At 46.9% G+C, this 13,810-nt stretch overlaps 1 protein-coding gene across 1 annotated transcript in view; it reads left to right on the top strand.

Annotated features, from left to right (window-relative positions):
• The window catches only part of MYO7A (myosin VIIA), a 285,017-nt gene that overhangs the window by 158,412 nt on the left and 112,795 nt on the right, over positions 1–13,810 (top strand). The window contains exon 18 of the mRNA XM_077298716.1: positions 9,380–9,517. Within this exon, the coding sequence (XP_077154831.1) occupies positions 9,380–9,517 (138 nt within the window). The remainder of the gene's footprint in view (positions 1–9,379; positions 9,518–13,810) is intronic.

Genomic DNA, 13,810 nt, shown 5'->3' with positions numbered 1-13,810 from the left:
TCAGTGGTCTTGAATGTCTTCCATTTTCTAATTATTGCTCCCACTGTTGATTTCTTCACTCCAAGCTGGTTGGCTATTGCAGATTCAGTCTTCCCAGTCTGGTGCAGGGCTACAATTTTGTTTCTGGTGTCCTTTGACAGCTCTTTGGTCTTCACCATAGTGGAGTTTGGAGTCAGACTGTTTGAGGGTGTGCACAGGTGTCTTTTTATACTGATAACAAGTTTAAACAGGTGCCATTACTACAGGTAATGAGTGGAGGAAAGAGGAGACTCTTAAAGAAGAAGTTACAGGTCTGTGAGAGCCAGAAATCTTGATTGTTTGTTTCTGACCAAATACTTATTTTCCACCATAATATGCAAATAAAATGATAAAAAAACAGACAATGTGATTTTCTGGATTTTTTTTTCTCAGTTTGTCTCCCATAGTTGAGGTCTACCTATGATGTAAATTACAGACGCCTCTCATCTTTTTAAGTGGTGGAACTTGCACTATTGCTGACTGACTAAATACTTTTTTGCCCCACTGTGTATATATATATATATATATATATATATATATATATATATATATATATATATATATATATTATAACAACTGTTTTAGGACAAATGGTATTTACTCGCTGTCCAGGTTTGCCAAATCTTTGCTACCTTTTTTCTCCTAGTTGCGAGACTGAGACAACATTAATTCATATTTACAATTCACATTCAGCTTTTCGGTCAGCTCTTTTAGGGTTGGAGGGAAGGTCTCCTTCCATTTTCTAGCCAACAATATTCGAGCTGCTATCAGTATATGTGATATCAACCCTCTAATTTGTTTAGGAAATATTTCCAAACCAATGTGTAAAATCACCATTGAGGGTGTAATTTGTGCCGTTACCCCTGAAATCTCCATAATCAGCTTCAACACACTGCCCCAAAAGGATAGAAGCCTCGGGCACGAGTACCAGATATGTCTCTGGTTGCCTACTTGTCCACATCCTCGCCAACATAAATGGGAGGATTGCGGATTAAATTTTGCAATTCTCTCTGGGCATAGATACCATCTCATTTGAGTCTTCTTTAATTGTTCCACGTGATTTATACAGGATGACACTCTCTTAACCTCCTTTATGCTATTTCCCCATAGTTCTAATTCTAATACCTCCCCTAACTCTAGCTCCCATTTTTCCATATAAGGCAGTTTAATCTCTTCAACTGGGTTAATTAAAGCTCTATAAAACACTGATATTCCTTTTATAGTTGGACCTGATGTTACTATGAGTTTTCCCATCTTTCCCTCTCCCATAGTGCCAGAATATCTCGCTATTACAATTTTATTTAAAAAATTCCTAATTTGTAAATACTGATAAAAATATTTTCGTATTCCGGTATATTTCTTGGCTAATTGATCAAAAGGGATAACTCCAGTGATTTCCATTATGTCTGCTAAAGTTTGTATACCCGCCCCTCGCCATTGTTGGAGGTTTAAATAAGGAATATGGGACTCAATGGCAAATATTGACAATGTTTCACATGGTATCCCTAGCAGCAAGGGCAATAACAATCTCCATAACCGGATTGCCGCCTGCATTGTTGGCAATAAGGGGGAGGTGAGTCCCATTTGAATTAACTCTGTCTCTAGCGCCAGACGCGTGGAACCCCGTCTAGAATAAAATGTTTCTATCTGCATCCATCTGTGGTTTCCAGTCATCTGCCACCATTCTTTTAACCCCACTAATATTGAGGCTCTATGATATGCCATTAAATCCGGGACTCCCATCCCCCCTACTTCCATAGGTAGATATAGTGACGCCCTTGCTACGCGTGGTTTCTTATATGCCCATATATATTTACTAACTAGTAGTTGTAAATCATTAATATATTTTTTTGGTATATTTAGGGGGAGGGTCCTAAAATAATACAAAATCTTTGGTAAGGCTATCATTTTGAAAGCATTAATACGGGCTACCCAGGAAGTGGTGATTTTATGCATATCTTCTAATAAAATTTTAATTTGTGTATGTAGATTTGTAAAGTTTACTTTTATTATCTGATCTGTAGTTGTCAACATTATCCCTAAATAGGGAATTCCTTCTTTTAACCACTGAAATGAAAATAATTTCTTCATATCTTGTATGGACTCTATTGACATTGCCACTGGAAGAATTGATGATTTATTCAGGTTTAATTTATAAAATGATATCTCACTGAATTCCTTCAGCTCCTCTAAGACTGTCGATAAGGACTGTTTAATATTCAAACAAGAGATAATAATATCATCCGCATAAAGACTTATTTTATGAGCTTCCTTCCCTAACATTACCCCTGAAATTAAAGGCGAGATCCTAATACTTTCCGCCAGTGGTTCCATACATAGGACAAAAATTATTGGGGACAGGGGGCAGCCCTGTCGCGTCCCGTTTGTTATATAAAAAGGTTCCGATAGAGCACCCGCCGTCCACACCCTCGCCGAAGGGGCCGCATATATGGCTAAAATAGCTGCGAGAATTGATCCTCCCAACCCAAATTTTTCCAGAACTGCCCGGACATATCCCCAGTGCACCCTGTCAAAGGCCTTCTCTGCGTCCAATGACAGGAATGCACTGGGGAGGCCAGACAGCTCCGCAATCCGAACTAAATCTATCATTCGGCGTATTCCATCTTTCGCCTCTCTACCCCTCACAAACCCTACCTGGTCTGGTGAGACCAGATCTGGAATACTCTGATTTAAACGAGAGGCTAACATTTTGGTAAAAAAATTTATATCGGTGTTCAAGAGAGCTATAGGTCTAAAATTTTCTGGGGTTATGGGTGTTTTACCGGGTTTCGGTAAAGTGACAATGGTAGCCTCCAAGTTGACTTTAGCGATTGACCCCTCGTCCTTCCACCTCGAAAATATTCTCAACAAGAAAGGAACTAGCTCCTCCTGAAAAGTTTGATAATAATAATTAGGAAATCCATCCGGCCCAGGCGCGCTAGCCCTCTTAGATTGTTTTATGGTCGAAATAATCTCTTCTTTTGTAAAGGGGGCATTCAGATAGCTCAATTGCTCATCTGAAATCTTAGGGAGATTCACGGATCTAAGATAATTTTTTATTCCCTGCGCCGAGGGTTGTGGGATCCCCGGGTCACTCCCCAGATTATACAGCTTTGTGTAATATTTAACAAATTCCTCAGCTATTCCCATAGGGTTTCTCACATGAGACCCATCTGACTTCAAAATATATTCAATCCTATTCTTTATCTCTCTTTTTTTTATTCTTCGAGCAAGGAGGGCCCCCCCTTTGTCCCCAGTGGAATACCACTTCATTTTTAATTTACGCATGTTATGCGCATGCGCAGACAGCATTGAATCTCGCAATTTAAATTTGATTGAAAATATTTCAGTAGTGATTGGAGGGGTAACCACCTTCTTGTTGATAGATTCTAAGGTTTGCAATCTGCCCAAAAGTTCTCTTTTTTCCTTCTCCTTTCATTGTTTCAGGATAGACGCTTGTTGTAATAACACCCCCCTTATAACCGCTTTATGTGCCATCCACAAGGTTTCATCATTGATCTCCCCATTGTCATTTTTATCAAAATATTCCCTTACTGCAGAACCTACTATCGAAGATACCTTTTCATTAAGGAGTATTTCCTCATTCATACGCCACCTGAATATGGGCGTATGTTGATAAGACAATGAAATCTTAAGATATATGGGGGCGTGACAGCTTCTGAGGTTTCTTTGCATAGTCTGCACCTTGGGTCTTGTCTTGTGTGGTAGATTCCTGCTTCTATGGATCTAGTACTTAGTGCTTGCTCTTGTGCCGCTAGGATTAGTGCCTCTGTGCCAGGGCCGGACTGGGACTAAAATTCAGCCCTGGCATTTGAAGTCACACAGGCCCACTTGTCACATGGTGACTGTATAATATCTTTGTACACTTGTAGGCTACAAGAAGTGAGGGGAGTGTAACATGACTATATAACATATAATTACAGCTGTATCCAGCATTACAGCTCAGCCCCCATAGAATGTAATGCAGCCAGCCCCCATAGAATGTAATACAGCCAGCCCCCATAGACTATAATACAGCACAGCCCCATAGAATGTAATGCTGCACAGCCCCCATAGAATGTAATACAGCCAGCCCCCATAGACTATAATACAGCACAGCCCCATAGAATGTAATGCTGCACAGCCCCCATAGAATGTAATGCAGCACAGTCCCCATAGAATGTAATGCAGCACAGCCCCATAGAATGTAATACAGCCAGCCCCCATAGAATGTAATACAGCCAGCCCCCATAGAATGTAATGCAGCACAGCCCCCATAGAATGTAATGCAGCACAGCCCCCATAGAATGTAATGCAGCACAGCCCCCATAGAATGTAATGCAGCACAGCCCCATAGAATGTAATACAGCCAGCCCCCATAGAATGTAATACAGCCAGCCCCCATAGAATGTAATGCAGCACAGCCCCCATAGAATGTAATGCAGCACAGCCCCCATAGAATGTAATGCAGCCAGCCCCCATAGACTGTAATACAGCCAGCCCCCATAGACTATAATACAGCACAGCCCCATAGAATGTAATGCTGCACAGCCCCCATAGAATGTAATGCAGCACAGCCCCCATAGAATGTAATGCAGCACAGCCCCATAGAATGTAATACAGCCAGCCCCCATAGAATGTAATACAGCCAGCCCCCATAGAATGTAATGCAGCACAGCCCCCATAAAATGTAATGCAGCACAGCCCCCATAGAATGTAATGCAGCCAGCCACCATAGAATGTAATGCAGCCAGCCACCATACAATATAATGCAGCACAGCCCCATAGAATGTAATGCAGCACAGCCCCCATACAATATAATGCAGCACAGCCCCATAGAATGTAATGCAGCACAGCCCCATAGAATGTAATGCAGCACAGGCCCATAGAATATAATGCAGCACAGGCCCATAGAATATAATGCAGCACAGGCCCATAGAATATAATGCAGCACAGGCCCATGGAATATAATGCAGCACAGGCCCATAGAATATAATGCAGCACAGGCCCATAGAATATAATGCAGCACAGCCACATAGAATATAATGCAGCACAGCCCCATAGAATATAATGCAGCACAGCCCCATAGAATATAATGCAGCACAGGCCCATAGAATATAATGCAGCAGAGGCCCATAGAATGGAATGCAGCCAGCCCCATAGAATATAATGCAGCAGAGGCCCATAGAATGGAATGCAGCCAGCCCCATAGAATATAATGCAGCAGAGGCCCATAGAATGGAATGCAGCCAGCCCCATAGAATATAATGCAGCAGAGGCCCATAGAATGGAATGCAGCCAGCCCCATAGAATATAATGCAGCAGAGGCCCATAGAATGGAATGCAGCCAGCCCCATAGAATATAATGCAGCAGAGGCCCATAGAATGGAATGCAGCCAGCCCCATAGAATATAATGCAGCAGAGGCCCATAGAATGGAATGCAGCACAGGCCCATAGAAAACAATGCAGCACAGGCCCATAGAATATAATGCAGCACAGGCCCATAGAATGGAATGCAGCACAGCTGCCCCATAGAATATAATGCAGCCCAGGCCCATAGAATATAATGCAGCAGAGGCCCATAGAATGGAATGCAGCCAGCCCCATAGAATATAATGCAGCAGAGGCCCATAGAATGGAATGCAGCCAGCCCCATAGAATATAATGCAGCAGAGGCCCATAGAATGGAATGCAGCCAGCCCCATAGAATATAATGCAGCAGAGGCCCATAGAATGGAATGCAGCCAGCCCCATAGAATATAATGCAGCAGAGGCCCATAGAATGGAATGCAGCCAGCCCCATAGAATATAATGCAGCAGAGGCCCATAGAATGGAATGCAGCACAGGCCCATAGAAAACAATGCAGCACAGGCCCATAGAATATAATGCAGCACAGGCCCATAGAATGGAATGCAGCAGAGGCCCATAGAATATAATGCAGCACAGGCCCATAGAATGGAATGCAGCACAGCCCCATAGAATATAATGCAGCACAGCCCCCATAGAATATAATGCAGCAGAGGCCCATAGAATATAATGCAGCACAGCCCCCCCCCCCCAATAGCTCCACAATCCAGTCATCACTCATTGATAAAAAAAAAAAAAAACACTCTACTCACCTTTCCTCCTGCCCCGCGCTGCTCTGGCTCTGGTCTCACTCTCAGCAGTCGCAGTCTGCCCGCCCGGTCACACAGCAGGTGCGCGATGATATGACGTCATCGCGCACCCGCAGTGTCAGCGGCAGGCAGAGCGGGGAATGATGGGAGAGGGGGTGTCAGCAGACGCTCTCTCCTCCATCATTGCATTCAACTGTACCGGCGTCTATGACGCTGGTATAGTTGAATGCGGGGCCGGGAGTGTGCCGACAGCGTGGGGAGTGTGCCGACAGCGTGGGGAGTGTGCCGAAAGCGGGGAGAGTGTGCCGACAGCGGCACACTCGAGCGGCCCACTACTGCCACCGGCCCTTCTGGCATTTGCCAGAACTGCCCGATGGCCAGTCCGGCCCTGCTCTGTGCTGTGTGAGTCCAGCTTTCTCCAGCCATTGGTAGGATTTCTCCATGTCAGCGACTTCCATTATCTGGCGATGGTACGTCCCATGCAGCGGATTGTCTTGTCATGGTGCTTCATGTTCCTGTTCTTCCTTCCAGATCTGTTGTTGTTGCTGTCTTAGGCTTTCTCTCAGCATCTCATCTTTTGGTGCCATTTTTCTGATGCATTCCTGGATACTCTTTGTTTCATCCGTGATGGTGGCTTGGATGCTTATAAAGCCTCGACCACCCTCCTTTCCGTTGGTATACTATCTTTGTGTGTTAGACTTAGGATGGAGACCTCCACGCATTGTGAGGAGCTTTTGTGTCTTCACATCTGCAGCTTCCATCTCTTCTTTTGGCCAGGACACTATGCCAGCAGGGTATCTGATAACTGGCAGGGCATATGTATTGATGGCACGTATTTTATTCTTCCCATTGAGCTGGCTCTTCAGGATCTGTCTTGCCCTTTGATGGTATTTGGATGTTGCTGCTTTCCTTGCCTCCTCCTCATGGGTAACGTATTCCTGTGGGATGTAGCATGTCTGTACATCTGCTATGTGTCCTGCTGGTAATTCCACTCCATCAGTCCTGTCTATCTTGCCTATCTTTATTACCAACCGGCCGCACTTCTCCAGTCCGAAGGACATCCTGATTATATAAAATGCAATTAGTATGAAGTGTAGTGTTTAATTGTAAGTCAACCAATAACTTGAGTAGACACCAAAGGGGTCTTGGTGCTTTGGTGGCACATGGATGCAAAGTTAAGGGGCACTTAGAGCATCGCAGCTTCATGGAGTCCATGGAGAATTGTTACGTATATCCTTACAAATATTTATATCTCTGCATGTTTGTGTGAGCGTGATATATTGTGTGCAATCATAGATCCACACAATGCATGGAACAGTATATGTTAGCAGTGTTTCCGGTGGCACTGGCAGTGCATGAGTTACTCCGGGTTATAGATTCGCCCTTCTGTCCCCAATGGTAGTGTTTCATGTGGTTCCAGCAGTGCAAGAGTTACTCTGGGTTATAGATTTGCACCTCTGCCCCATCTGGCTGTGTTTCCTGTGGTCCCAGCAAAGCAGGGGTTACTCCAGGGTGGTTAATTTGCTCTTCTACCCCTTCTGCCAGTGTTTTCTGTGGTCCTGGCAGTGCAGAGGATACTCCAGGGTGGTAGATTTGCACCTCTGGCCCCTCTGGCAGTGTTTCCCGTCGTCCCGGCAGTGCAGGGCTTACTTCGGGGTGGTAGATTTGCACCTCTGCCCCCTCTGGCAGTGTTTCTCTTCGTCCCAGTAGTGCAGGGCTTACTTCGGGGTGGTAGATTTGCACCTCTGCCCCCTCTGGCAGTGTTTTTCTCGTCGTCCCGGCAGTGCAGGGCTTACTTTGGGGTGTTAGATTTGCACCTCTGCCCCCTCTGGCAGTGTTTCCTGTGGTCCCGGCAGTACAGGGCTTACTTCGGGGTGGTAGATTTGCACCTCTGCCCCCTCTGGCAGTGTTTCCCATGGTCCTGGCAGTGCAGGGGTTACTCTGGGGTTGTAAATTCGACCCTGTGCCCCCACTGGCCGTGTTTCCCATGGTCCCGGCAGTGCAGGGGTTACTCTGGGGTTGTAAATTCGTCCCTCTGTCCCCTCTGGCAGTGTTTCCCATGGTCCTGGCAGTGCAGGGGTTACTCTGGGGTGGTAGATTTGCACCTCTGCCCCCTCTGGCAGTGTTTCCTATGGTCCGGCAGTGCAGGGGTTACTCCGGGGTGGTAGATTTGCACCTCTGCCCCCTCTGGCAGTGTTTCCCATGGTCCCGGCAGTGCAGGGGTTACTCCGGGGTGGTAGATTTGCACCTCTGCCCCCTCTGGCAGTGTTTCCCATGGTCCTGGCAGTGCAGGGGTTACTCTGGGGTTGTAAATTCGTCCCTGTGCCCCCTCTGGCCATGTTTCCCTTGGTCCCAGCAGTGCAGGGGTTACTCTGGGGTTGTAAATTCATCCCTCTGTCCCCTCTGGCAGTGTTTCCCATGGTCCTGGCAGTGCAGGGGTTACTCTGGGGTGGTAGATTTGCACCTCTGCCCCCTCTGGCAGTGTTTCCCATGGTCCTGGCAGTGCAGGGGTTACTCTGGGGTGGTAGATTTGCACCTCTGCCCCCTCTGGCAGTGTTTCCTATGGTCCGGCAGTGCAGGGGTTACTCCGGGGTGGTAGATTTGCACCTCTGCCCCCTCTGGCAGTGTTTCCCATGGTCCCGGCAGTGCAGGGGTTACTCCGGGGTGGTAGATTTGCACCTCTGCCCCCTCTGGCAGTGTTTCCCATGGTCCCGGCAGTGCAGGGGTTACTCCGGGGTGGTAGATTTGCACCTCTGCCCCCTCTGGCAGTGTTTCCCATGGTCCCGGCAGTGCAGGGGTTACTCCGGAGTGGTAGATTTGCACCTCTGCCCCCTCTGGCAGTGTTTCCCATGGTCCCGGCAGTGCAGGGGTTACTCCGGGGTGGTAGATTTGCACCTCTGCCCCCTCTGGCAGTGTTTCCCATGGTCCTGGCAGTGCAGGGGTTACTCCGGGGTGGTAGATTTGCACCTCTGCCCCCTCTGGCAGTGTTTCCCATGGTCCTGGCAGTGCAGGGGTTACTCTGGGGTTGTATATTCGTCCCTGTGCCCCCTCTGGCTGTGTTTCCCATGGTCCCGGCAGTGCAGGGGTTACTCCGGGGTGGTAGATTTGCACCTCTGCCCCCTCTGGCAGCGTTTTCCTCCGGTGACACCAGAGAGGAAGAACTCCTTATCATCCTTCCATTTCCTGACACAGATTTGTTTGCTTCTAATTCCGATGTATTTTCTGCTCTTTTTTTCCTTGTAGGGGGCAGAGACCAGGAAACGCTCGCCCACCCTGAGCAGTCAGTTCAAGCGCTCGCTGGAGCTGCTGATGAGGACGCTGAGCGTGTGTCAGCCCTTCTTCGTCCGCTGCATCAAGCCCAATGAATACAAGAAGCCTATGGTATGTACCGGGGGCACCGGGGGGCCGCTAACTCATAGCCCACCCATATTATCTACATCAGCCGTGAGCCATACAGGCAGACCAGCATGGACATGGTTCATTTGGCTGAAGGACCCGGCACTGATGGACTACAGATCACAGCATGCCCAAGCAGCAGGATCCCCACAGTGTCCGTCTTCCATGTGGCGTCGTCTCCGTCTTTACCTGGTGCCCCGGTTTTACCCTTCTCCATAAATAACATAAAAACAGGAAATTCCCTGTCTGTTATGATGACATGTGACTGACGGCTGCGCCCCCCCCCCCCCAGAGCCGAATAAGCTGGGACCCCCATTATCCCCTGTCATTCATGTTATGGGGGCAGTCACCTAATGAGTATGGACATAAGCGCTCCCCCCATCCGTGACTTGTGACTGCCTTTACCAAACATATCAGGTGGAGCGAAGTCTAATGGCTGCGACCCCCCACATTCATCAGAGATATAGTGTGTACAATGGTATGTGGTCAGGGAATGTCAGTGTCCCGACAGCCATGGTGCCCCATAATAGCGACAGCCGCAGTGCCCCCATAACTGTGACAGCCGCAGTGCCCTCATAACAGTGACAGCCGCTGTGACCACATAATAGCAACAGCCGCAGTGCCCCCATAACAGTGACAGCCGCTGTGCCCCCATAATAGCGACAGCCTCAGTGCCCCCATAACAGCGACAGCCACGGTGCCCCCATAACTGCGACAGCCACGGTGCCCCCATAACTGCGACAGAAACGGTGCCCCATAACAGCAACAGCCACGGTGCCCCCAAAACAGCGACAGCCACGGTGCCCCCATAACAGCGACAGATACGGTGCCCCCATAATAGCGACAGCTGCACTGCCTCCATAGCAGTGACAACCGCAGTGCCCCCATAATAACAGTGATATCCACAGTGCCCCCAAAATAACAATGATATCCACAATGCCCCCATAATAACAGTGATATCCACAGTTCCCCCATAATAACAGTGATATCCACAGTGTCCCCATAATAACAGTGATATCCACAGTGTCCCCAAAATAACAGTGATATTCACAGTGCCCCCATAATAACAGTGATATCCACAGTGTCCCCATAATAAGTGATATCCACAGTGCCCCCATAATAACAGAGATATCCACAGTGCCCCCATAAGAACAGTGACATCCACAGTGTCCCCATAAGAACAGTGATATCCACAGTGTCCCCATAATAACAGTGATATCCACAGTGCCCCCCATAATAACAGTGATATCCACAGTGTCCCCATAATAAGTGATATCCACAGTGCCCCCATAATAACAGAGATATCCACAGTGTCCCATAATAACAGTGATATCCACAGTGCCCCCAAAATAACAATGATATCCACAATGCCCCCATAATAACAGTGATATCCACAGTTCCCCCATAATAACAGTGATATCCACAGTGTCCCCATAATAACAGTGATATCCACAGTGTCCCCAAAATAACAGTGATATTCACAGTGCCCCCATAATAACAGTGATATCCACAGTGTCCCCATAATAAGTGATATCCACAGTGCCCCCATAATAACAGTGACATCCACAGTGTCCCCATAATAACAGTGATATCCACACTGCCCCATAATAACAGTGATATCCACAGTTCCCCCATAATAACAGTGATATCCACAGTGCCCCCATAAAAACAGCGATATCCACAGTGCCCCATAATAACAGTGATATCCACAGTGTCCCCATAATAACAGTGATATCCACAGTGCCCCCATAATAATAGTGATATCCACAGTGCCCCCATAATAACAGTGATATCCACAGTGCCCCCATAATAACAGTGATATCCACAGTGTCCCCATAATAACAGTGATATCCACAGTGCCCCCATAATAACAGCGATATCCACAGTGTCCCCATAATAACAGCGATATCCACAGTCTCCCCATAATAACAGTGATATCCACAGTGCCCCCATAATAATAGTGATATCCACAGTGCCCCCATAATAACAGTGATATCCACAGTGCCCCCATAATAACAGTGATATCCACAGTGTCCCCATAATAACAGTAATATCCACAGTGCCCCCATAATAACAGTGATATCCACAGTGCCCCCATAATAACAGTGATATCCACAGTGCCCCCATAAGAACCGTGATATCCACAGTGCCCCCATAATAACAGTGATATCCACAGTGTCCTCAGAACAACAGCGATATCCACAGTGTCCCCATAATAACAGTGATATTCACAGTGCCCCCATAATAAGTGATATCCACAGTGCCCCCATAATAACAGTGATATCCACAGTGTCCCCATAATAACAGTGATATCCACAGTGCCCCCATAATAATAGTGATATCCACAGTGCCCCCATAATAACAGTGATATCCACAGTGTCCCCATAATAACAGTGATATCCACAGTGCCCCCATAATAACAGTGATATCCACAGTGTCCCCATAATAACAGTGATATCCACAGTGCCCCCATAATAACAGCGATATCCACAGTGTCCCCATAATAACAGCAATATTCACAGTGCCCCCATAATAAGTGATATCCACAGTGCCCCCATAATAACAGTGATATCCACAGTGTCCCCATAATAACAGTGATATCCACAGTGCCCCCATAATAATAGTGATATCCACAGTGCCCCCATAATAACAGTGATATCCAGAGTGTCCCCATAATAACAGTGATATCCACAGTGCCCCCATAATAACAGTGATATCCACAGTGTCCCCATAATAACAGTGATATCCACAGTGCCCCCATAATAACAGCGATATCCACAGTGTCCCCATAATAACAGCGATATCCACAGTGTCCCCATAATAACAGTGATATTCACAGTGCCCCCATAATAAGTGATATCCACAGTGCCCCCATAATAAGTGATATCCACAGTGCCCCCATAATAACAGTGATATCCACAGTGTCCCCATAATAACAGTGATATCCACAGTGCCCCCATAATAATAGTGATATCCACAGTGCCCCCATAATAACAGTGATATCCACAGTGTCCCCATAATAACAGTGATATCCACAGTGCCTCCATAATAACAGTGATATCCACAGTGTCCCCATAATAACAGTGATATCCACAGTGCCCCCATAATAACAGCGATATCCACAGTGTCCCCATAATAACAGCGATATCCACTGTGTCCCCATAATAACAGTGATATTCACAGTGCCCCCATAATAAGTGATATCCACAGTGCCCCATAATAACAGTGATATCCACAGTGCCCCCATAATAACAGTGATATCCACCGTGCCCCCATAATAACAATGATATCCACAGTGCCCCCATAATAACAGTGATATCCACAGTGCCCCATAATAACAGTGATATCCACAGTGCCCCCATAATAACAGTGATATCCACAGTGTCCCGTGTTATGGTTCTTGTGGTAAGAACACATGAACTGACCTGATAGGTAAACGAAAAAATAGGACAAGCTCTGGGGATGTGGGAACTTTACTGACCGCAATCCTGATCCTATCAACACACACTATAGGCAGCCGTGGAGCATTCCTAACTCGGCTAGACGCCTCTGCACAGCCTGAGAACCTAGCTACCCCTAGAGAGAAACAAAGCCTCACTTGCCTCAGAGAAATTTTCCCCAAAGTGAGAGCAGCCCCCACAAATAATGACGGTGAGTTAAGAGGAAAACACAAACATAGAAATGAAAATAGGTTTTAGCAAATGAGGCCCGCTAATAACTAAATAGTCAGAGGATAGCAAGGAATCTGTGCGGTCAGTATAAAATACTACAAAAATTATCCACGCACAGAATACAAAAAGACCCCCACACCGACTCACGATGTGAGGGGCGCAACTCCGCACCCCAGAGCTTCCAGCTAGCAATCAAATAGCATATAAGCAAGCTGGACTGAACTCATCATATACTGAGAAACATTTTCAAATAGCAATGAGCAAAAATAGACTAGCATGAACTTAGCTTCTCCACGAGGAGACAGGTCACAAGGGAAGTCCCAGAGAGATCTGAACCAGTACTGAATACAACAACAGCAGGCAACAAGTAAAGGTCCAGGTGGAGTTAAATAGGCAGCAAGCCTAGCAGGAAACGAGGCAGCTGGAGTCCAGCTACAGACTAGCCGTAACACTCAAAGCCACCAGAGGGAGCCCAAGAACAGAACTCACAAAGTACCACTCATGACCACAGGAGGGAGCCCGAGAACGGAATTCACAACAGTACCCCCCCCTTGAGGAGGGGTCACCGAACCCTCACCAGAGCTCCCAGGCCGATCAGGACGAGCCA

This window comes from Ranitomeya variabilis, chromosome 3 (genome assembly GCF_051348905.1).
Source record: "Ranitomeya variabilis isolate aRanVar5 chromosome 3, aRanVar5.hap1, whole genome shotgun sequence".
Classification (NCBI taxonomy): Eukaryota; Metazoa; Chordata; class Amphibia; order Anura; family Dendrobatidae; genus Ranitomeya; species Ranitomeya variabilis.
This window is presented reverse-complemented; position numbering and strand designations above follow the sequence as displayed.